The 23,625-nt window shown below is 51.7% G+C and overlaps 1 protein-coding gene across 4 annotated transcripts in view; it reads right to left on the minus strand.

Moving 5' to 3' along the window:
- The window catches only part of LOC114486364 (growth factor receptor-bound protein 10-like), a 96,132-nt gene extending 72,803 nt beyond the window's left edge, over positions 1–23,329 (minus strand). For 2 of the 4 annotated variants that reach the window (XM_055085135.1, XM_055085137.1), the window contains exons 1-3: positions 23,306–23,329; positions 22,845–22,975; positions 22,263–22,401 (exon numbers count right to left, since the gene is read on the minus strand). In XM_055085135.1, coding sequence (XP_054941110.1) covers positions 22,263–22,401; positions 22,845–22,975; positions 23,306–23,314 — 279 coding nt within the window. In that variant the 5' untranslated portion in view covers positions 23,315–23,329. Of the gene's footprint in view, positions 1–22,262; positions 22,402–22,741; positions 22,768–22,844; positions 22,976–23,305 lie in introns of those variants that run through there. The other 2 variants (XM_055085136.1, XM_028490283.2) reach the window with 2 other exon arrangements.
- Between the last annotated feature and the right edge of the window lie 296 nt (positions 23,330–23,625).

Raw genomic sequence — 23,625 nt, forward strand, 5'->3', positions numbered from 1 at the left:
GTGCTCCGCGGCGGGAGAGGCCGCAGCGGTGAGAGGCCCGTGTACCGCAAAAAAAAAAAAAGAAAAGAAAAAAGAAATCTGTGCCTTTCATAAAAGGCAGAGATCCTGCTCCTTACCAGGGAAAATATAACTGAGCAATGTTCACAATATTTTAAGATAATCACTTGCAGAATTGAAAGCAGAATACTTGTCTTTTCAATCATAATAAGAGGATAAAAATAAACTAGTAATACTTGAAACATCAAAGGGAAAACAGAAAACAGGCAGATGAAGAAGCATTCAAAGCAGAAAAGACTGGAGCAATAGATGTCAACTGTCCAATTCCCTTCTTCTGAAAATAATACTCCAAAATATTCCGATGTAAAACAAAATACCCAAAGCAAAGTGAAATAGAAAAGCTTTAAAAAGAGAGCTAGAAAAGGGAGAGACAGAGACAGAACAGGCAAAGATACAAGAGCACACACTCAAACACAACAATAACAGTGGCGGCAATGATAGAAAAGTATCATTAAAACAAACACTAATCCACACAGATAAAAGTGTAATTACTAATGAGTAAAAGCAGTATTAGGTCTTCACCCTCCAAATAACAAATCAACACTATAAACGAATCTTGAATTATAGAAATGGATGCTATGCTTCAGTAAAAAGTTTACACTAAAAGCAAACAAACCAACCAAAACCCTAAGACCTCCAAGGGGAAACTGAGAAAAAGCGTTTGTTGTTGGACACTTGCGCTCATCACTGAGGGCAAAGGAAGGAACCAAACTGGGATAAAAAGAATGCACAACACCCTGCAATGATGAGACAGAATTAATGAATACGCATGAAACGTGCACACGTGCAAATATTTACAAACACCTGTGAAATGATTTTAAAAAATACTAAGCCACAAAGAATATCGGTGCATCTTGCTAACACATAAAGATCTCTGAGCGGAGAAACACCTGTGCTGAGCCCCCTCCCCCCTGTGACACGAAGGCACAGACCCGATTCCACGGGCACCAGGGTGGACATAGGGACAGCCGGCCACCGTGCCAACCCGCCCTGAGCGAGAGCCAAACACAGCACAGCTAGAAATTAAAAACGTATGTGTAAAAAGCAACAAGTCAGCCACTTGAAAATTAAAAACAAGCACTGGCCTAAATAGCTGGTCCAAGGAGAAAATGAATACAATAACCGTCTCTGGACAGTTAGGTCAATAAGCACCATCCCTCGTGGAGAGAGGTAACACAGAGCAAGAGAAATGACAGTAGAACTAATAAGGCCGTGACTCTGCACCATCTACAAAGGAAAAAAGAAATCATATAAACAATGTGAAGCCAGCCTTGAGCCAGAAGGAAGGAAATCTTGTCAAAAACAAACCAGAAAGCAAAACATAACAAAATTTATGAAAATCCCAGAAAGATAATAAAAGACAAAATTCTTAAAAATACAATTGAAAAACCCACCAATACGCAAAATTTTAATTAAAAAAAGGAATATATTGATTTTTTTTCATCATATGGTAATTTTACGGGCATTAGTAAAGAAAGAAATCTGGTGATTTCAATGAAATTATAACTTTCATTAGAAATATATACCGAAATCAGAATAAACTAAAAAATAAATCTTACAATCAAACTGAGTAAAACCCACCCTCCTTCCACCTATATATTTCCAATATAAAGAAAACCATGTACTTGTTTAGACCAGGCCCTGGGCTAACGGTGTCTATGGATTTGTGTGTGTGTGATTCCCACTGTTTACAAGAGGAAATGAAGCAGGACGGTCAAGGTCCCAGGGCTAGTGATGGGAAGGCCTGAGGAAGGTAAGAGAGCTCAGTCCGGAAGTCCACTCCCTTAACCAGAACCCAACAGTCCTGTGGTTTTCAGATTATGAACGGACAGCACAGGCATCACCTGGGAACTTGTTAAAATACAAATGTCAGCCCAGACCTGGGCCTACTAAATCAGAGACTTTGGGGGTGAGGCCTGCAAAAGCAACATGTTTTTCAGGACCGTCAGGCGGTACACTCGGGCCGACCTGGCGCCCACCACGGGGCTGCACAGCAAATCCATTGCACGAGTTTTTAAAACTCCAATTACCTGGGCTGGACCCCAGACCAGTGAAACCAAGATCTCGAACTGGGGGAAGGGACGTTGTTTTAAGCTCCTCGGGCGTTTCTGATGTTGAGAACCACTGCTCTCATCTTTTTCTTTTACAATTATTATTCCTTTTTTTTATGATGTTGGCAAGGGGAAAAAATATGGGAGAAAACTGCAACAAAGCTTTGAAGAATCACGCCTCTCTTTCTGGGGGCTGGGTGAGGGGGACCCTACAACTACGAAGCTGTTTGAAGTGAAAAATACACTCAGCTTTCAAAATGGCCATTACTGAACGCTAAGGGCTAGATTCCCAACTGGAAGCTTGTGCCCCGTATGTTTTTGCCTTTGAAAAATCTATTATTTTTTCCAGTGCAAATATAAAGAATCCCTTTCAGAACGCCAATTTTCGCCTTTCTCCATCAGGCATTGGTGCGAGGGCAGGAGGAGGGTGCAGGTTAAACAGCCATCAGAACTACCTGCAGCAAAGAATGACCCCATCATTGCAAACTGTGTGTCCTTAGGGACCAGGGTCTAAATCTGACCGCGCGTGTGAGCAGGGCCTAGGACTGCACATCTCAGTACTTTGAGAGACTTGTTTGAAATATGCTACTTGAGCTGCATGAGCTCACTTACACCTAGACTCTAAAACACACAACAAGCTAGTGACTACAACAAAACAGAGAAGCAGACTCACAGATTCAGGGACCAAACTCGTGGTTACCAGTGGGGTCAGGGGGCAAGGCAGGGGTAGGGGATTAGGAGACACAAACTACCGAGTATAAAATAAATAAGCTACAAGGATGCATTGTACCGCACGGGGAACACAGCCAACACATACCCTCAACCAGGGCACTGGACTTCTGAGACGCGTCCCCACCTCTGCAGCAGGAGCGCGTGCGGGCACGGAGGCTGGGCGTCGGGCACAAGACGGGATCGCTAAGCCGACGCGCAGACGGGGTGGCATCACTCACGAAGTCAGGAGACAAGGGAGGGAGGACAGCCGCAGAGGATGGGCGGGCTGCACAGGGCAGAAGACCCGGGGACAGCACTGGACACAGAACCACAGGGGACCAGCACGCGCGCCACACACTGCCCTGCTCGCGCCCACGTCTGCAGAGACGAGGAGGGCACCCGCCTGCCCTGGGTGACTGTGTGCCCTGGACGAGGTGAAACCCACACGGGCGCAGTGAAACCGAGACGACTCTGACACCTGGGAGCGTGGCCATCCCAGTGTCGCAGACGAGGGCACCCGCTCTGAGATGCTGGGTGACCTGCCCGAGGCCACACAGTGACACAGGACCTCACGGACGGGGAACCACTGCGGGCCTGAGACGCAGAGCAAAGGACGGATGGGGTGTCCCCCAACGTTATGGGATCCTGCCCGTGCACGACCGGGGGGCCTTGGAGGAGGGAGCGGGGGCAAGAAAGAAGCCATTTTAATTTAAAATGTGGATTACTCCCTATCTCTGTCTGACTTACTTCACTCCGTACGACAATCTCTAGGTCCATCCAAGTTGCTGCAAATGGCATTAGTTCATTCTTTTTAATGGCTGAGTAATACTCCATTGTATACGATATATACATATGAACCACATCTTCTTTATCCATTCCTCTGTCGATGGACATCTAGGTTGCTTCCATGGCCTGGCTACTGTGAAGAGTGCTGCAATGAACACTGGGGTGCATGTATCCTTTCGGACCATGTTTTTCTCCAGGTAGTTGGGGACTGACATGTACCCACTGCTATATTTAAAACCAATAGCCAACAAGGACCTACCGTAGAGCGCAGGGAACTCTGCTCAGGATTATGTAACAACCTAAATGGGAAAATAATTTGAAAGAGAATAGATACATGTATGGGTACACCTGAAACTACCACAACATTGTTAATCAACTATACTCCAATATAAAATAAAAAGTTAAAAACAATTTTTTTTAATTTTTAAAAATGTAGATAACTTACATACAGATCTAAAATTGGGGTCCTTCGAAAAGAACTTATCTTCTCTTATATATATATATATATATTTTTTTTAATTCATTAATGCTTTGTTTTCACTACTGACATCATCACTTACAATCCCTGATTCTTGAGGGTTCATGAATCACTATAAATTACTGACTGCCTCTGGGTAACTTCCAAGGGATAGACCTTTGCATATTAAAATTATAAAACAAGAAACAGAAATTAAGAGACTAAATCAATTAAGTCAAAAAGGGGAAGGACTCCCCCGGCGCTCCTCACTGCAGGGGCCCCAGGTTCAATCCCTGGTCGGGGAACTCAGATCCTGCAAGCCTCGCAGCGCACCCCCCAAAAAAGGAGGGGGGGGCAACCAAGATGCCACCCACATTTCCAGCCACACCACCCACCGTCCCGGGGGCACAATCTTCACGTGGGAATAAGTGACGACGACACCAGCGGGAAACAGAACACTCAGATGTGTCCTTGCTGCCTGCAAATCTGATTCCGTAATTTTTGAGAAAGTGGTTCAAACTCCATCAGAAAAACCCAGGATGCTCTATAAAACAGCCCTTGGTTTTAAATACTTTACAAAATATATATACTCCAAAATACTTCCAGTCAACATCTAAGAGGAAAGCACTGTCACTATAATAAAACACAGACCACTGACTAGAGACTTCTTTTCTCCTAAAGAAAACTTGAAAAAAGGCCCCAAGAGGTTATATCTAAATCACACTTCCCAGATTCCGGACTGAGGTCTCTCGTTAAATTACAAAATACTGGGGATGGTGGCATCAGATCGTCTTAATTTCATTCTTTCAGTGAATCTCATAAAAGGCCGGAGCTTCCCTCTCTTGCCAGCCCGCCCCGAGCCCAGCGCTGGAGCTGGGAGAGCGTCAGGCGCCTTGATGACGGACGTCAGCACCTGCACCCACACGCCCCGTGGGACCGAACGAGCGGCTGCGCCGCAGAGCTGCCCGTGATGGCAAAAAGCTGGAAACAACCTCGCAGCCTAAAAACACCAAGCTGCTTGGATTACAGATACTGATGTGGCAACAAAAAACAAGGGGCAGTAAAAGTGCTCTGCACTTAAAAGCTTTTGCACAGCAAAGGAAACTATAAACAAAATGAAAAGACAACCTACGGACTGGGAGAAAACATCTGCCAAAGATGAGACTTACAAGGGATTAATCTCCAAAATATACAAACAAGTCATTACAGCTCAATATCAAGAAAAGCAACCCAATCAAAAAATGGGGAGAAGATCTAAAGAGACATTTTTCCAAAGAAGACATACAGATGGCCAAAGGCTCATGAAAAGATGTTCAACATCACTCATTATTAGAGAAATGCAAATCAAAACTACAATGAGGTATCACCTCATACAGGTCAGAGTGGCCATGATCAAAAAATCTACAAACGATAAATGCTGGAGAGGGTGTGGAGAAAAGGGAACCCTCCTACACTGTTGGTGGGAATGTGAACTGACACAGCCACTATGGAGAACAGAATGGAGGTTCCTCAAAAAACTAAAAATAGAGCTACCATACGATCCAGCAATACTACTTCTGGGCATTTATCTGGAGAAAACCATACTTCGGAAAGATACATGCACCCCAGTGTTCCCTGCAGCACTATTCACAATAGCCGAAACACGGAAGCAACCTAAATGTCCATCGACAGATGAATGGATAAAGAAGATGTGGGACATCTATACAATGGAATATTAGCCATTAAAAAGAACGAAATGATGCCATTTGCAGCAACATGGATGGATCTAGAGATCGTCATACGGAGTAAAGTGAGTCAGACAGAGAAAGACAACCATCATATGATATCGCTTACATGTGGAATATGAAAAAAGGTACAAAGGAACTTATTTACAAAACAGGAATAGACTCACAGATATAGAAACAAACTTATGGTTATCAATGGGGAAGAGAGGCGGGGAGGGATAAATTAGGAGTTTGGGATTAACAGATACATACTACTGTATATAAAATAAACAACAAGGACTTATTTTATAGCACAGGGAACTATATTCAATATCTTATAATTAACTATAATGAAAAAGAATCTGAAAAAGAATATATATATATATATATATAACTGAATTACTCTGCTGTACACCTGAAACTAACACGACATTGTAAATCAACTAGACTGCAATTAAAAATAAATAAATTAACAAACAAATAAACAACATGGTTCCCTAGGCAGGTGCCCCAAGGTATCGGGGGCGACGCGGAGCAGAGAAAACAGAGGGTCAGCACTCCTGCCACTGGGGTGGCAGAGGCCTCTCAGGAGAGTACTGACAGCCAGCAGCAGGGCTGCCCTTGGGGGCAGGGGCTTACTTTCCCCCGCAAGACTCTTTGGACCCGTAAAATGTTGCACTAAGTCTCTGAATCACCTACCCCCCAAAATAAGTGAGCTCGATAGCTGTACTTTTTTTAAAACTAAATTTATTTATTTTTATTTATTTATTATTTTTGGCTGTGTTGGGTCTTCGTTGCTGCGCGCAGGCTTTCTCTAGCTGCAGTGAGCGGGGGTTGCTCTTCATTGCGGTGCAAGGGCATCTCATCGTGGCGGCTTCTCTTGTTGCGGAGCACAGGCTCTAGGAGCGCAGGCTTCAGTTGATGCAGCACATAGACTCAGCAGTTGTGGCGCACGGGCTTAGTTGCTCCGCAGCATGTGGGATCTTCCCGGGCCAGGGCTCGAACCTGTGTCCCCTGCACTGGCAGGCGGACTCTCAACCACTGAGCCACCAGGGGAGCCCCGATAGCTGTATTTTAATTCTTAAAAGAACTGATGCAGCTCAAGCTTCTGAAACTTTGCCATGATTGTTAGTGAATCCAGCAAAGTATATCATTTTTTTTTTGACTGTCATAGCATCAGATTCATATAAACTACGGGTCAGAAGAGCAAGCCTTGCTTCTGCTTGGTCTACAGAGCAGAAAGGAGCAGAGTTCAGGATCTGAAGTGCATTTCAGAGAGGGGCCTGGAATCCGGTCACAGCTCACAAGGCCACCCCGAGTGGCACTGGGGACAACAGCTGTAACACTGCCAACTGGCAGCGTGTCCTGCGTTGGGATGTTTCCGCCAGTTCTGACCAGCATAGACGCGGACTTACTCTTAGATTTCATGGCCCTTTCAATACATCAATCTAACCCTACCCCCAAGCCCTGCCTTGTCCACCACCTTGACAATTTGGGGGCAAACAAATAATCTTATTTTTAAGTCTATTAATTCAGTGTTTCATCAAGTCACACTTAGCAAAAAGCCCTGACGGGCTTCCCTGGTGGCGCAGTGGTTGAGAATCCGCCTGCCGATGCAGGGGACAGGGGTTCGAGCCCTGGTCCGGGAAGATCCCACATGCTGCGGAGCAACTAAGCCCGTGCGCCACAACTACTGAGCCTGCGCTCTAGAGCCCGCGAGCCACAACTACTGAGCCCACGCACCTAGAGCCCGAGCTCCGCAACAAGAGAAGCCACCGCAATGAGAAGCCCGAGCACCGCAACGAAGAGTAGCGCCCGCTCGCCGCAACTAGAGAAAGCCCGCGCGCAGCAACGAAGACCCAACGCGGCCTGCTGCGCGCAGGCTTTCTCTAGCTGCAGTGAGCGGGGGTTGCTCTTCATTGCGGTGCAAGGGCATCTCATCGTGGCGGCTTCTCTTGTTGCGGAGCACAGGCTCTAGGAGCGCAGGCTTCAGTTGATGCAGCACATAGACTCAGCAGTTGTGGCGCACGGGCTTAGTTGCTCCGCAGCATGTGGGATCTTCCCGGGCCAGGGCTCGAACCTGTGTCCCCTGCACTGGCAGGCGGACTCTCAACCACTGAGCCACCAGGGGAGCCCCGATAGCTGTATTTTAATTCTTAAAAGAACTGATGCAGCTCAAGCTTCTGAAACTTTGCCATGATTGTTAGTGAATCCAGCAAAGTATATCATTTTTTTTTTGACTGTCATAGCATCAGATTCATATAAACTACGGGTCAGAAGAGCAAGCCTTGCTTCTGCTTGGTCTACAGAGCAGAAAGGAGCAGAGTTCAGGATCTGAAGTGCATTTCAGAGAGGGGCCTGGAATCCGGTCACAGCTCACAAGGCCACCCCGAGTGGCACTGGGGACAACAGCTGTAACACTGCCAACTGGCAGCGTGTCCTGCGTTGGGATGTTTCCGCCAGTTCTGACCAGCATAGACGCGGACTTACTCTTAGATTTCATGGCCCTTTCAATACATCAATCTAACCCTACCCCCAAGCCCTGCCTTGTCCACCACCTTGACAATTTGGGGGCAAACAAATAATCTTATTTTTAAGTCTATTAATTCAGTGTTTCATCAAGTCACACTTAGCAAAAAGCCCTGACGGGCTTCCCTGGTGGCGCAGTGGTTGAGAATCCGCCTGCCGATGCAGGGGACAGGGGTTCGAGCCCTGGTCCGGGAAGATCCCACATGCTGCGGAGCAACTAAGCCCGTGCGCCACAACTACTGAGCCTGCGCTCTAGAGCCCGCGAGCCACAACTACTGAGCCCGCGTGCCACAACTACTGAAGTCCGCGTGCCTAGAGCCTGTGTTCCACAACAAGAGAAGCCACTGCAATGAGAAGAACTACTGAGCCCACGCACCTAGAGCCCGAGCTCCGCAACAAGAGAAGCCACCGCAATGAGAAGCCCGAGCACCGCAACGAAGAGTAGCGCCCGCTCGCCGCAACTAGAGAAAGCCCGCGCGCAGCAACGAAGACCCAACGCGGCCAAAAATAAACAAATAAATAAATAAATAAATTTATTTTTTTAAAAAGGTCCACATCAAAGAAGTCTTAAAAATAAAAAGAAACTCTTCCTGCCGATCCCAGGTGCTTCTGTGGGCTCTCCAGTCCCCGACACCGCCCCACACGAGTCGCGCTTTCCGAGTGACCCCACTGCACCCTGCCAACCGCTCCCAGCTTGTAGCTCCGCAGGGACGTGGCCAAAGTGTCCTCTCCCCGCTGCGCCCTCTGGGGAGCACCTGCCGCAGCTCCCACGGCCCAGAACCGCCCCCATACGGGTCCCGACCCGTCAACAGCTGAGTGACGCCCCAGTACACCCGCTCTTCCCACCCTGGTTAATGGGTCATTAAGTGCCCCCCTGCCCCTCCTCCACTCAGCGGACCTCTGCAGAGTCTGGGCCCTCCCTCCTTCTGCCCCGCTGGCCATTCTCAGTACCCCGGGATCACCCCGCGGGACCCTGATTCTCAGCTCTGGGCTCACACTAGTATCCCGGGAGACCTTTCCAAATCCTGCTCCAAGCCCCACAGCCCGGTCCCGCTAACTTGCCTGCAGCCAGACCTGGCCACAGGTACTTCACTTAAAGAACTGCCCGGGTGACCTGTAAGGTGTGGTCAGAGAGAAAGGTGGTGGATTCAGCTGCAAATTCCCCACAGCCCGGAGATCTCCGGGTACCTGCCCTCGGGCGGCATCTGAGTGTTCTTAATCCAACGACCTTAACTGGGAACACGGGTGCTTTTTTATTCCAATACGGCTGGAAACAACCTAAATGCCTGGCTCTAGGGACGTGTGTGCAGGTCAGTACGTGTGCGTGTAAGTACACGGACCCCACACCCGTGTGCACACGTCATCGGGGTACCTGTGGGAGTTGACGTACACGGTGGCGGCCACGAACAGGATGCTGCTTGGAAGTTTCTACTCTGTGGGAAAATACCCAACTCCCAAGGTTATCGTTTCTATCCTGCAAACCAGTTCTCCTCCTTGTTCTCCCAAATCCACCTGCCAGGCCTCTGCTCCTGAACGCGCTCCGCCGGGGCCAAGGAAACGGGTCAGCCCCCAGTCCCACCCACGTCACCGCATCTCCTGCCTCCTGGGACCCCAGGAGGCCACGTGCACTGCTGCCCTCCTCCCCCACCGGCCCCCCCGCCCCCAGTCTCCTTAGTGGGTGACTTCCCAACTCCAAGTCCTCTAAATAGCGGGGGTCCCAGCACCCACCGCTCAGACCTCCTCCCTCCCCGGGCTCACCCATCTCCATCACCGTAAATCCATCGGAAGCCACGGGCGCTCTCGCCAGGCCTTCACTGCCAACTCGCCACACACACAACCGCCCTGCCCCCCACCACTCAGCTGTGCCCCGGCCTCTCAAACCCAAGTGTCCAAAGTCAAAGTCCTGGTCCTCCTGCAGTCACCGCTTCTGCATCCCAGCAGAAACGCCTCTGTCTGCCTGCCTGGCCAGACTGTGATGCCACCCTGATTCCACCTTCTTCCACCAAGCCCTCCAACGGACCCAGACTCCAACCTCCTCCCCCGACTGCGTCTGGTCCAAGCACACCGTCCTGCTGCCGGGCTTCCCGGCACGCCTCCAGGGACCCGCATCCCTCGCAGAGTTAGAGTAGTGTCCTCAAAACAGACTCTGCAGCCCCACCAGCCTCTGCTGGGATGAACTGGGAGGGGAGGAGGGGAAGACACGGAGGGAGGGGGATGAGGGGGACCGACCAGAGGACCACAGAGGAGGTCAGGCCGGGTCTGAAAGTATGCCACCCCGCTTCTACTCAAGAGAACAGCTCTGCTGGATCAGAGCCGCAAAGAAGTACAGGAGGAAAAGAAAACTACTTGGCTTCACATAAAACCCACTGTTTCCACTGTGAGGTCTTTTCACAGTAAAGGGACGTGGGCAGCGCGCACGCTCCCCTGTTAAGAGCAGGGGCGGCTGGGCAGAGCCAAGGCCGGTGCAGACTCGTGCCCGCCGCCCGCGACCGGGAGGAGATCCGGTCCTGCTCACCGTGCTGCCAGCCCGAGTGACTGACCGCTGACACGGGGCGGGGCTGTCACCACCACCAATCCACGTGAAAGACCGGCTCACTCACCGCTTCCTTAAACCGTTTCCAGCTATTTTAAAACGCAGCCTATATTTACCCCAGGTGAAGTCTTCCCAGTTTAGATACAAACTGGCCCCAAATGCTAGAGGAAAATTTGTCCGAAGGGCTTAATCTGCAAGAGGTGAGCTAAATGTATGTACCCGACTTACAGAAAACAGGACCCAGGAGAGGTCCTCTGGCCTCTGTGTGCAGATGTGAATAACCTGCTACCCGGGGGGGCGGGAGGAGGGGGGCACGGCAGAAGCAGACCCCCATTAATAACAAACACATCGCCTTCCCCATCCTCGGAGGTCCCGGGGAGCTGGGTAATTAACGAAGTCCCAGGCAGGCAGGTGGGCGGGTGGCAGGTGGGGCCGCCTGGAGCAGCACAGAGTCTGAGGGATGGTCAGCGCACAAACAGGAGGGGACACCCGAGGGGTCCAGGAAGCCTGCTCAGACCTCTGCCCAGACTCACTCCGCAGGACTGACACCCGGGCACAGGCGTGGCCTCACAGGGAGACGGGGACACACCTGACATCACACGCTTCCCGGCACCTGAGCCCTACGCGCCCCGGGCAGCGGTGCGACACTGGACGGTACACACCGACCTGTACATCATGCCACGAGGTCGCGATGGACACGAATAAGGACTGCGGTGCGCAGGGAAGGCTGCCTGGTGGGTGTGCGGGTTGAGCTTGGGAAAGTGGAAGAAATTAGGGAGAGGAAGACACAGGCAGCGGACAGAGCACCGACGGCAGAGGCCGGTCCAGGGAAAACACAACGGCATCCGTTCCAGCCACAGGCTCTGAGGTCCAACAATTCTGCTTTCATGGACAAGGCAAAGGGGAAAAGCTACTGGGGCATTTCATTCAAAAACGTCCTGCAAAATCACAACTTCTGCTTTAGGAAGTAGTGCTAAAGTAAAATACATACTTGAAAAACCTCGTTTTCTCCCTCAAAATAGGTTGAACGGGCTCACACTCTACAATCTAGATGAAGCTAAAAATTCTTCCAACTCCAAAGTTCTAGATATTTGCAAACATATTCATCTATTTCGTATGAAACTTGGCTTTGGATTACAAAATCCTTTATTGTATAATTACGAAATGGAATTTTAAATTGTTTTGTTTCAAAACAAAGAAAGATCTGTATCTACTCTGGCCATGCCATGCCCACGTTATCAGAGTCACTAAAAATAGGCACAAGGGGTTTTTCTTCTGGCTGGAGTCTGCATAATTCGCAGGATCTGTCATTTTCAAGGCAATATTTTCCTCCACTGGTTCTAAGCACTGCAATAACTAGGAAAGTAATACTCTCCTGATGAAGCCACCCAAATCCATCACGTACCCTCTGGACCTCACACACCAACTCGTGTGCCTGCAGAGTAATTCGTCAAAATAACCCTCAACGGTACAAAGAAACAGCACCTTTGAAATGTTCCCTCTTCGCTCCTCCATCCCGTCTTCGGGCCACAGTGCTGTTATTTCCGAAAGCATGAAACGCCTTTAAATGGAGCTCTTTTATCAGTCTGTACTTACCGTAAACCTCATTGCATGTTATTACATTCCTCCATCTTCCTTTAAGTGAGACTCTAACTTGAAATAAACCAATCCTCCTTTCAACCAAGAATGGACCGTAAAGGCCTGTGGATCCCGGGACGTGTGAGATCCCGGGACTTGGGACTAATATTGCCACCCGGCTGCCCCCCCTCGCAGGAAGAAAAAAGGAAAATCTGTTTCTGGAAAACAGCTGGACCGTCTGGCCTGCAGACTAGCCGGGAGCCCCGTGGCAGCTCTCCATGGGGAAGCTCCCTAGAAGGAACCCCCTCTGCTACCCAGGGAGCCAAGCTCCCCCAGGAGGTACCACAGCAGAAAGCCCACTGCAAAACTTCAAAGGTGACCATGAGCAACGTCTTGGGAAATGTGGCTCTGCCCATTCATATGTCAAACCTATTTGGAAAGCTGAATGCACTACCACCATTGGACAAGGACCAAAGATCAAAACCAGGAGGTTTCCTTACTGCATCTCTTCTCGTGTCTACCTGAGCAGGTGCACGCATGAGGGTTCCATTGCCGGGCAGCCCCGTTCAGCAGAAGCTTCCATGGTTACCAACGGGGCGAGACACTGAGACGCCGAGCAGTGCTAGGGTGTGCTAGCCTCAATTCCAAATAACCAACCGCAGGCAGAAATACACAGGCAGTTCTCAGGCTTAGGGTCTGCCCACCCCCCGGAGCCAAGTCAGGCCCACCATCAAGGCCACAAGGGCTACGTTTTTATATCACAAAGACCCACGAGTCCCCAGTCTAATGCTGCTGGCCGCTTTCCTAGGAGGACAAAGACAGCAGACACCCGAGATGATGGCTCTCTCCAGGCCGCAGATTCTGCTGCCTGCACGGACCTCCGCGTCCCATCCCGGGATAACTCGCTCTGATGGGGACGGGCCCTCCCAGACCACAGTCTGGGCTATCTGAGAAGAAAGCTAAAATAAGTTCTCTAGGCTCCCAGGAATCATCTCTAACCATCTGAAACATGAGTAAAGTCAGCAAAAGAAGGGTCGATTCAGGGCATCCACAGTGCTTTGGCCCCTAACACTACAGTCAGACTCAGCAAGAATTAGACAGGTGGAGGTCCACACACGTCCAGAGCTGTAAGGTGGGGCACCTCTCTGTCTTGGTGCCTCGTCACTGCCTCAGCTGGCCTTGGCCATCGCCTTCCTGACCAGTCCTAGCCCTGCTCTCTCCCAGACCAGAATGCAGATGACCTAGCCGGCAGACCCACAGCCACGCCCCAAACCAGACACCCCAGACTTTGGCAGGAGGAGATGAGGTCCAGAAAGGAGGACGGGAGGAGGGCAGGGCATTCCTACAAGCCTAGAAAGAAGGACCCACGCAGTAAAGAATGCAGCTGTAACGAAACTGCAAAAAACCTGGAAACAGTGCAAATGTCTACTGATAGGTGGATGGATAAACCCATTGTGATGGAGTCACACAAAGGAACACTACTCGGCCATAAAAAGGAACAAGTTCTTGCTACAACACAGATGCTTCAACACAGATGCATCTCAAAATAACGATGCTGAGTCAGAGAGGCCAGACAAAATAAATCAGTCGCCTTTATGTAACATTCTAGAAAATGCAAACTCATCTGTTGTATCAGTTTTGGGTTACAAATAAATTTTAGCAATATGAGACCAGTGAAGAGTGGGGATGGGCTGTCTCTAATTTACTGGTGCCTTGGTGTCCTCCTCTGTAAAACGGGTAGAGTTTATACCCACTTTAATGGCTGCTGTGACGATCCCACGAGTTAATCCACAGAACCACTGGCAAGAGCCCCGGACACACACGTGCCCAGCGCACTTCAGTACCGTCGCTGTCCTCTGTGTCACCGTTATCTGGTCTCTGCACCTCCTCTCTCCACAGAGCACATGCTCTGCATGGCTATCTAGTGCCTGCAGCTCCCACCATCTGTGGACAGTGCAAGGACCAAGCCAGGCATGACTCCACCACGTCCTGTGACACCAGAGGCGTCCCAGAGAGGCTGAACCTGAGCTGAGAACACTGGGTTTAGATCCCTATTCCTCATCTCAAATAACACACCAACTGCTTTTTGCCTGAGGCGCACTTTGTCCAAATTTAACTTTGACATTGACTGTCACTGCTTCAAAGCACGAAGCTTCAAGAAATTATGCCTGTTACCTGACACTTAAATACTCAAAGAGCCAGCATTCTCAGCAATTTATCAACACTTAATATTTTAGAGGACAGGGTGAGTTGTCTTGAGAAGCTCTTGCCTTGTAGATATACCGGTTGTCACCAAAATAAGGGCACCAAGATTTCCTGAGTGGCAATCAGATCTTCTCCCAACTCTAGTGAACAGAAACAATGGCAAGAAATAGCTTCTGGTTTTGAGGCGGGGAACAAAGGCAGGGGTGAACTTGCAACTCGAGAAGAAACGGGAACCTGGTGAGTTACCAGCCGTTCAATGACTGTTGAGTCATAACCCTTCCAGTCTGAGTCCTGAAGATTAAAAAGCGCCCACTTTACAAACACCGGGCTTCCAACAGGTACTGGCAGGATTCTGACATTTAGCTTCAGCTTTCGGCTGAACCTCCCAAGGAGCCAACGATTCATCTCGGACACCCCTCCTGAAACTCAACTACTGCGTGCGGGTAAGAGATTCTGAAGAGGAAACCTGGCAAGCCAAAGCGGGGAGATCCAGTCCCAGAAAGGATGGACACAGCACTTCTACCAGCAGAGGAAGTCTGCAAGGGGCGGAGAGAACGGCAGCCTGGGGGCCTCAGGACACAAGGAAGAGCCCAGCGGTAAGGGCCTGGGCTTCTTTATCACCCCCAGGACAGCACATGGCAGGAGTCTCCAGCCAGGAACCACCCACAGGCTCAGTCAACAAAAGCGCCAAGACAAAACTCTAATTCAAAAAGATACATCCACCCCTATGTTCATAGCAGCACTATTTACAATAGCCACGACATGGAAACAACCTAAATGTCCATCGACAGATGAATGGATAAAGAAGATGTGGTACATATATACAGTGGAATACTACTCAGCCATAAAAAAGAATGAAATAATGCCATTTGCAGCAACATGGATGGACTGGAGATTGTCATACTAAGTGAAGTAAATCAGAAAAAGACAAATATCATATGATATCACTTATATGTGGAATCGAAAATATGATACAAATGAACTTATCCACGAAACAGAAACAGACCCACAGACATAGAGAACAGACTTGTGGCTGCCAAGAGGGAGAGGGGGTGGGGGAAGGAAGGATTGGAAGTTTGGGATTAGCAGATGCAAACTATTACATATAGGATGGATAAACAACAAGGTCCTACTGTATAGCACAGGGAACTCTATTCAATATCCTGGAACAAACCATAATTGGAGGGCTTCCCTGGTGGCACAGTGGTTAAGAATCCACCTGCCAATGCAGGGGACACAGGTTCGAGCCCTGGTGCGGGAAGATCCCACAGGCCGCAGAGCAACTAAGCCCGTGCGCCACAACTACTAAGCCTACGCTCTAGAGCCCGCGAGCCACAACTACTGAGCCCGCGTGCCTAGAGCCCGTGCACCGCAACGATGAGCAGCCCCCGCTCGCCGCAACTAGAGAAAGCCCGCGTGCAGCAACGAAGACCCGACGCAGCCAAAAATAAACGAATAAATAAATAAATTTATTTTTTAAAAACCATAATGGAAAAGACTATGAAAAAGAATATATTTATATGTCTATTTTTTAAAAAAGAAAGCCTGTTCCCACCACTGAAGAACCCAGAAAAGGATGCCCGACAGAACCAGAACCTTTTCAATGATACCCACGCTACTCCAACCACAGGCCAAAGGAGACGTGCTCCCACCCGGCCCCGTTTCAGCAGGACAGGCAGGAGCCAGCTGCCCTCCCCTCGCCGCCCTGGCTTGGAGGAAGCAGGCAGCCACACTCAGATCCTCTGTGTGATGCCAGCCGGCCGGGTAGGGGCTCATCTTCTACCTCCCACCTGGAGGAAGCAGACACCCAGCTCTCCTGCAGGGGCAGTGCCAGCTTTGCCTCCAGCCCTGCCCGCATCAGGAGGGGAACAGGAGGGGAGAGGAGGGCTCACCTGGCATTTCTTCCCCCTCCCCCATCTTCTGGGCCAGCAGGGTCCGGTGGGAACTGCGTTCCACCCCACAGCGAGGAGGCCAAGCACCTGCAGCTGCTCTCGGGGGCCCAGGGGTGCGGTGCTCTGGGAAGGCGTAGTGGGGCTAAGGAGGAGCTGGACTCATACCCATGAGTGGTGAGGGGTGTGGTCAGCAGGGGGCATCCAGGGCCCCGAGGCAGCAGACATCCACCCTGCAAGGCCCCTGTCTGCACATCAGCAGGGTCAACAGGGAAACGCCCCGCCAAGAAGATTACACAGGATCCAGTCACCCAGCGTAAACCCAGGATGCCCGGGACACGAGTGAAACCCACCTGTCGTACCAAGAACAAGGATAAGTGCAACTCACATGAGAAAAGACGGTCGAGAGACACTGCCCTGGGAGGACCTCAGAGCAGCTGTCATAAACATGCTTCCACAAGAACCACAAACACTCTCGAAAAAAAAACAAGCTGAAGAGCTACATCTCCACGTGACTCCAAAGCAGGGAGAAACTGATTATTTCTCTTCCTTCAATCTTAGTGACTTTTAGATTCTTTCCATCAGAGAATAATGTGCTAAGATAAGACCCCAACATATCTGGACCCAACAGAGCAAATCAGACATTTATTGAGATCCTGCAACGTGTGAGGTCGCATTGGCTGAGCAGGGTCACGGAGACGCCTCATGAGCCTTGCTCTCTGGTTCAACCCAGTGATGGGGAGAGGCACAGGCAACATCACCAGCTCAGGGCAAGAGGGGTTAAATACCCAAAGTGAGACAGAAATAAAACAATATGGGTGCTCCAAAGAACACGAGGGTGCCCTCAGTACGGTGTAGACAGCAGACACACAGTGAACAGGGGGAAATGAGGGAGGGGAAACAGAAGCAGAAATAGAAGTGTCAGGGGAGCGTGTTGATTCAGAAGCCAAAACACAAGAGGATGCCGAGAAAGGAAGGAAAGAAAGCACAACGCCAAAGTGCACGAGAGTCTCTTAAAGATCTGTTCGTGGCGAGCTGACGCAAGGACCGGAACAGCGGTATGGCGCACTGTGATTTTCTGTCCTGGAAGAGAGGACGGCAGAGGCCATTCCATTCTTAGTTAGATTCCGAGAATGCTTTGGTTTAAACGATACTGTAGGTGGGAAGGAATGACCGATCAATGCAACTGGGCGGAGAAACGGTTTCTACCCTTGGCCAAACCCTGTCCCGCTAAATCAGTTAAAATAACTGCAACAATAACTAGCCCTCCTCCGACTGCATCTCAAGGGCAATAGGGCCACCGAGAGTGGCGCCCTCCTGCTGTCCACACGGCTGGGGGCAGGACCACCTCTGCTGGCCATGGCGGGAGGGCGCTCACCAGACGCTGGGCCCTTGGCGGGGCCGCTGCAGGGACGCCAAGCTTGGAGATGCAATGCTCTGACCCAAGTCAAACCGTAAAAGTTCTCCAGTGAGAACAAAACAAGCAACCAAAACATGGGGCCAGAGGACGGCAAAGCCGGGGTCCCAGGGGGCCGCAGCCCTGAGGGAAACACTCAGAAGCCTCTTTGGGACCAGGGGTGGGAAAACGGAAATCGGACCCCACGACCCCAAATCAAGCGGGCCTCTTGACACGCTGTGAACACTGCTGCCATCCGATCCCCCTCCCCACTTACCGCCCCTGGATCCGTGATTCCCATGGTGGGCTCACCTACGTCCAGGCGCTGCGTGCCCTGGCCGGACGCTGTGTAACAAGCCTGTGGTGACGGTAACCACTTCTCTAATTAGCCTCCAAATGGTCCCTCTTGGACCCTCTCATTTTGTGATGCAGCATCTTTCTGACACTCCAGGGCAGGGGACCAGGTTCCACCCAACTCACAGATCCAACAGAACACGAGTTTTGTTTTGTTTTAACAAATGTTATTTATTTTTATTTATTTTATTTTTGGCTGCGTTGGGTCTTCGCTGCCGCACCCGGCTTTCTCTAGTTGCGGAGAGCAGGGGCTACGCTTTTCTGCGGCGCACGGGCTTCTCATCGCGGTGGCTTCTCTTGTTGCGGAGCACGGGCTCTAGGCACACGGGCTTCAGTAGTTGAGGCACGCGGGCTTCAGTAGTTGTGGCCCATGGGCTCCACAGCGCAGGCTCAGTAGCTGTGGCACACGGGCTTAGTTGCTCCGTGGCCTGTGGGATCTTCCCAGACCAGGGTTTGACCTGTGTCCCCTGTATTGGCAGACGGATTCTTAACCACTGCACCACCGGGGAAGCCCCCAGAACATGAGTTCTTAATGGAGTCTTGCTACTAAGGTGTGTTCCGTGTCTGCAGACCAAGGTGGCCCCAGCGCCTAGTCAGACCTGGTACCAACCACATGGGTGCCCACGAGGAACTTGGCTGCGTTGGGTCTTCGCTGCCGCACCCGGCTTTCTCTAGTTGCGGAGAGCAGGGGCTACGCTTTTCTGCGGCGCACGGGCTTCTCATCGCGGTGGCTTCTCTTGTTGCGGAGCACGGGCTCTAGGCACACGGGCTTCAGTAGTTGAGGCACGCGGGCTTCAGTAGTTGTGGCCCATGGGCTCCACAGCGCAGGCTCAGTAGCTGTGGCACACGGGCTTAGTTGCTCCGTGGCCTGTGGGATCTTCCCAGACCAGGGTTTGACCTGTGTCCCCTGTATTGGCAGACGGATTCTTAACCACTGCACCACCGGGGAAGCCCCCAGAACATGAGTTCTTAATGGAGTCTTGCTACTAAGGTGTGTTCCGTGTCTGCAGACCAAGGTGGCCCCAGCGCCTAGTCAGACCTGGTACCAACCACATGGGTGCCCACGAGGAACTTACAGAACGAGTAGAAAAAAGTCAGGGAGGGCTTCCCTGGTGGCGCACGGTTGAGAGCCCGCCTGCCGATGCAGGGGAACCGGGTTCGCGCCCCGGTCCGGGAGGATCCCGCGTGCCGCGGAGCGGCTGGGCCCGTGAGCCGTGGCCGCTGAGCCTGCGCGTCCGGAGCCTGCGCTCCGCAACGGGAGAGGCCACGGCGGCGAGAGGCCCGCGTACCGCAAAAAAAAAAAAAAAAAAAAAGTCAGGGAAGTGAGAACAAATCCGCTGATGGTTTCAATCAAACACGTTATTTAACGCGCCCAGGTTAGCAGAGTCTAACTTTGGTCCGGTGCGTTCCCTTCACTGCGGGGGCTCATCAGGATGCAAGGGGGCTCCACCCTGCCGCCCAGAGGCTGGCACTCCTTGGAGGAGATGCACATTTCAGATGGCCGATGGCAACGGCCTGAGCGTGGACCCCACCCTGCCCCCCAGCTCTGTCTGGCCAGGTCTAAGGGTGCAGTGCGCCGCCACGGAATAATACAAACTGCCTTTAAAAAGTTGAAGACCTTCTCATCCCTGGGAAGCCCATCACGAGAGGTGTCGTGGTGACACAGGAGAACCAGGGGCACACTCATGCGGAGAGAGTCCAAGTCAAGGAAGGGTTCTGGGGCTGAAGAAGTTTTGGAAATCCACTCCCCACCCCAGGGCAATCTTTGGGGCCACCCTTTAGTCACTACACCTGTTGATCCCTCTGGGGACCGGGGCAGCCACAGACGCAGCTCCCCACCCTCGGGGGTCGGCGAGAGGAGCCCCGCGCGATGCCTTCCACACCAGCGGACCCCACTGCTTAAACTGCGTTGATAATTAGATTTCAAGCCCCAAACGGGATTAACTGTGAAACGAGGCTTCATTTCAATGCTGTGTCCATGCCAAGAGGTGCCTGGCCAGGCCGTCAGAACCCACAGGCTCACGTCTTCGCATTTGACTGATCTGACCGGAAGAAGAACAGGAGGGGTAGGCTGGTCGGGTGCGCCAAGAAGTGGGGTCTCAGGATGCTCAGGGGTGCTTCCTGCCTTTTTCAGATGTGTCCCTCTGACACTGTGAAGGCTCGCCAGAAACAAACACAGTCCTCACCCTCCAGGCATCTCAGGACCACTCAGAAGGGCTCAGGGTCACAGATGAAGGGAAAGCAGCACAAAGGAGCAGAGAGCCGGCGCGAGAGCATCACCCAGACCCCACGCCGCAGGGATCTTCCCTGCGCACCACGCGGTCCACGCAGAGACAAGACAAAGCCCCCGGTGGCCAGCACCCGCGCCCTGGGCCTCGGACACCAAAGAGGTGGCGCTGTAATCAGCCACAAAGCGCGTGTGTTCACTCTAATTCATTCTCCTGGGAGACTGGGCGCTTCTGTGACCTTTGTTCACCTCTGCTGGGAGAAGAGGGTAAAAGCCCCGTTTCACAAAAAGCAGCCTGTCTGAAGGCACAAGCTGTTCACCACAAGGGCCATGAAAGTTCGAGCAAGTTTGAGAAGCCTCACTGACTAAGAATGTCACACCCCAGGAAAAAAATCAACTGTCCTGACCACCATCTGGAGAGAAACACGAAAAGTTCACATGTGCACTTTTTTAACTTGGAACAGGTTATGTACAATGTTATTCAGCCTCTGAGATAAGGCTGACTCTCAGGAAGCATCTGCTGAATGAACCCAGTTAACACAAAGGATTAAAAACCCTTCTTTTCTGCTGTGTGGACAGTAAAGGAAACCCCGAGGGGAGTAAAAGGTCAGCAGGTAGGCAACAGAAAGGAAGAGGTGGAGAAATGAGATGCAAAAGGGAGAGGGAGGCAAGATGGACAGAGCCACGGCCTTCACAACAGCACCGCGGGCCCCAGTTTCCCAGCCCTGTCAGCCACTTGGTCGGCGGTTCCCCTCTGTTAGGGGGTAAATTCAAACAGCACCATGTCAAAGCCCTAACATCTGGGACCTCAGAATGTAACTGTGCTTGAAGACAGGATCTTTAAAGATGTAATTAAGGTAAAATGAGGTCTTCACAGGGGCCCTGATCCCATATATGACTGGTGTCTTTATAAGAGGAGGACACAGAAACACATCATGTGAGGACACAGGGAGAAGACGGCCATCCACACACCCAGGATAGAGAACTCAGAAGAAACCAGCCCTGCCCACACCTGGAGTTTGGACTTCTGGCCTCCAGGATTGTGAGCCAGAATGTGGTACTTGTTACGGCGGCCAAGCTGACTGATACACTCTCCAGTACCCGCCATGCTCTCTGGAGCGAAGGCTCCCACAGGTGCATTTGCTGGAAGACGATTCCAGCCTCAGTTCTCTAACTACCATCTCAGACCCACCAATAGCAACATAAGAATCCAGTCCCCGGCCGGCTGGGATGAGAGAGAAGGTCCATCCCCAGAGCGGCCACCTCAGGAAGCAGTGAGGCAGCAGGGGCCAGCACCTGCCCTAGACCTTCATGATGTAAGGGCCCCCAGTTGCAGTGCTAAAAGTAGGCAGACCCCCAAACACAGGGTTGGAAAACAGTCTGAGTATGGCCCTCCACCCCAGTTCTGTTCTGGCCCAGCCCTAAAACTACCAGCTGCCAACTCTTGAGGGCTCATCTCAGAATAACCTGGGAGCAGACCACCACCCACTTTACGGAAAGCAAGGGGGCTGGAGTCGGGGAGCAGCAGGGCAGGCGGCACAGAGGGGGGTCTGCAGGGCCTGGACCAACCCCCTCGAGATCTCCCGCCCACACCCACCTCAGCTCAAAGATGGAAAAGGGGAGAAGCCACAGAGCAGGTGGAGGCTCCCTGCAGAAACCCTGAAAGGAAGCGCCTAGTGAGATGCCTCTGCCTGCATTTACTGATGCAATAAGATGCATTTAACGATCTCCCCTTAATCAATAGTGAACAGACCTGTCCCCTGCAAAGAAACCAAACAGAGCTTACCTGTCGGGGGTTTTCTGGGGCTCTGGGTGTCTGGTGGCCGCCTGGCTGGACCGAGACAGGTGAGAAGCGGCGGCCGGTCACAGGGCCGTCGCCCCCCGCAGCCCCCTCCTCGGGCTCAGCATGGTGACCAACTCCACAGCTGAAAAGGCAAAGAGGCCGTCACTGAACAGGCTGAACTTGCACAGATATGAACTGTATGCCCTGCGCCCCGGAATACAAGTTTCAAAAAAGACCTCCAGAAGTTGTTTTTTTCAAGGAGACCGTCTAAAAGATTTGAAAGAAGTCCACAAGAAGGTTTCTAGATGCCCCGTCAGCTGACTGCAGGGACAAATGCCCACAGACGCCAGAAGAGCCACGCGAAGCCACTGGTCCCAGGTCACTGGCCCCGAGCTTCCCCTCCCACCCCCCCCCCCGCTTAACCCCTAAGCAGGCGGGTAAGGAACGGGCAGGCCTCCACCCACTTGCGAGGCCAAGTTTACCTGTCAGGCATGCTTGGGGCCCAGATCACAGCCCACGTCCTTCCCAGGTCCTCCCAGGCTGCAGCCCTCACACCACCCCACAGGGACCGTCCTCATCTCAGACCAGGTTCCGGCCCACGGTTCTGGAAGGCTCTGCACGTGGCCCCTGCATGTTCCAAGGGAGGGAGTTCGGATCCTGTCTATTTCCTTCGATCCAAGGATCCAACTGCTATTTCTGGGGTCCGAGGCAGTGTTCTAGGGGCGGAGGAGACGGTGGGGACCAGGACGAAAGCTTGCCCTGCTACAGGGGAGCGTCTGCTCACCTAGGCACCGCCACAGGGCAGAGGGGAGACAGCCCGCCACCCGGAGGATTTTAGCGCACGGCCCTGGAACACCTCTGAACCTCCCCAAGTCCAAATGAAACGCACTCACTCGAGGACTTAGCAGGGAGATCGGCACAGAGCAAAGGCTCCGCGGACGGGAGTCCTGAGCACCGCTGTGCCTGTTTAGCTGAGATGGTCACTGCTTGTGACACGGTGTCCTTGGGTGGAGAACACATCACCCAGGGAAGTTACACTAACTTACCCTGATCATTCAACAAGTGGAAGCAAAACCGGCCCTGCCTCCGACCTGACATGGAAGACGTCACGGGTCCAGAACGTAGAAAACCACTGTAGAAGGTCCTGCTGGGGCACACCGGCTAAGAATCAGGCGTGGGAGCCAGAGAGCCTGGGCCGCCTCCAGACCTCACCCCGTCTCAGCGGGTGACTTGTGGGTGGATCACCCAACTCCCTAAGCCTCAGGGTCCCCGGCTACAAAATCGACACCAAGATAGCGTCTCCCTCCAGGGCTTTAATGAGGATGAAGTGAGGGCACGCACGTAAAGACTTAGGATCCAACACACA

The sequence above is a fragment of the Physeter macrocephalus genome, chromosome 5 (genome assembly GCF_002837175.3).
Source record: "Physeter macrocephalus isolate SW-GA chromosome 5, ASM283717v5, whole genome shotgun sequence".
Taxonomy (NCBI): domain Eukaryota; kingdom Metazoa; phylum Chordata; class Mammalia; order Artiodactyla; family Physeteridae; genus Physeter; species Physeter macrocephalus.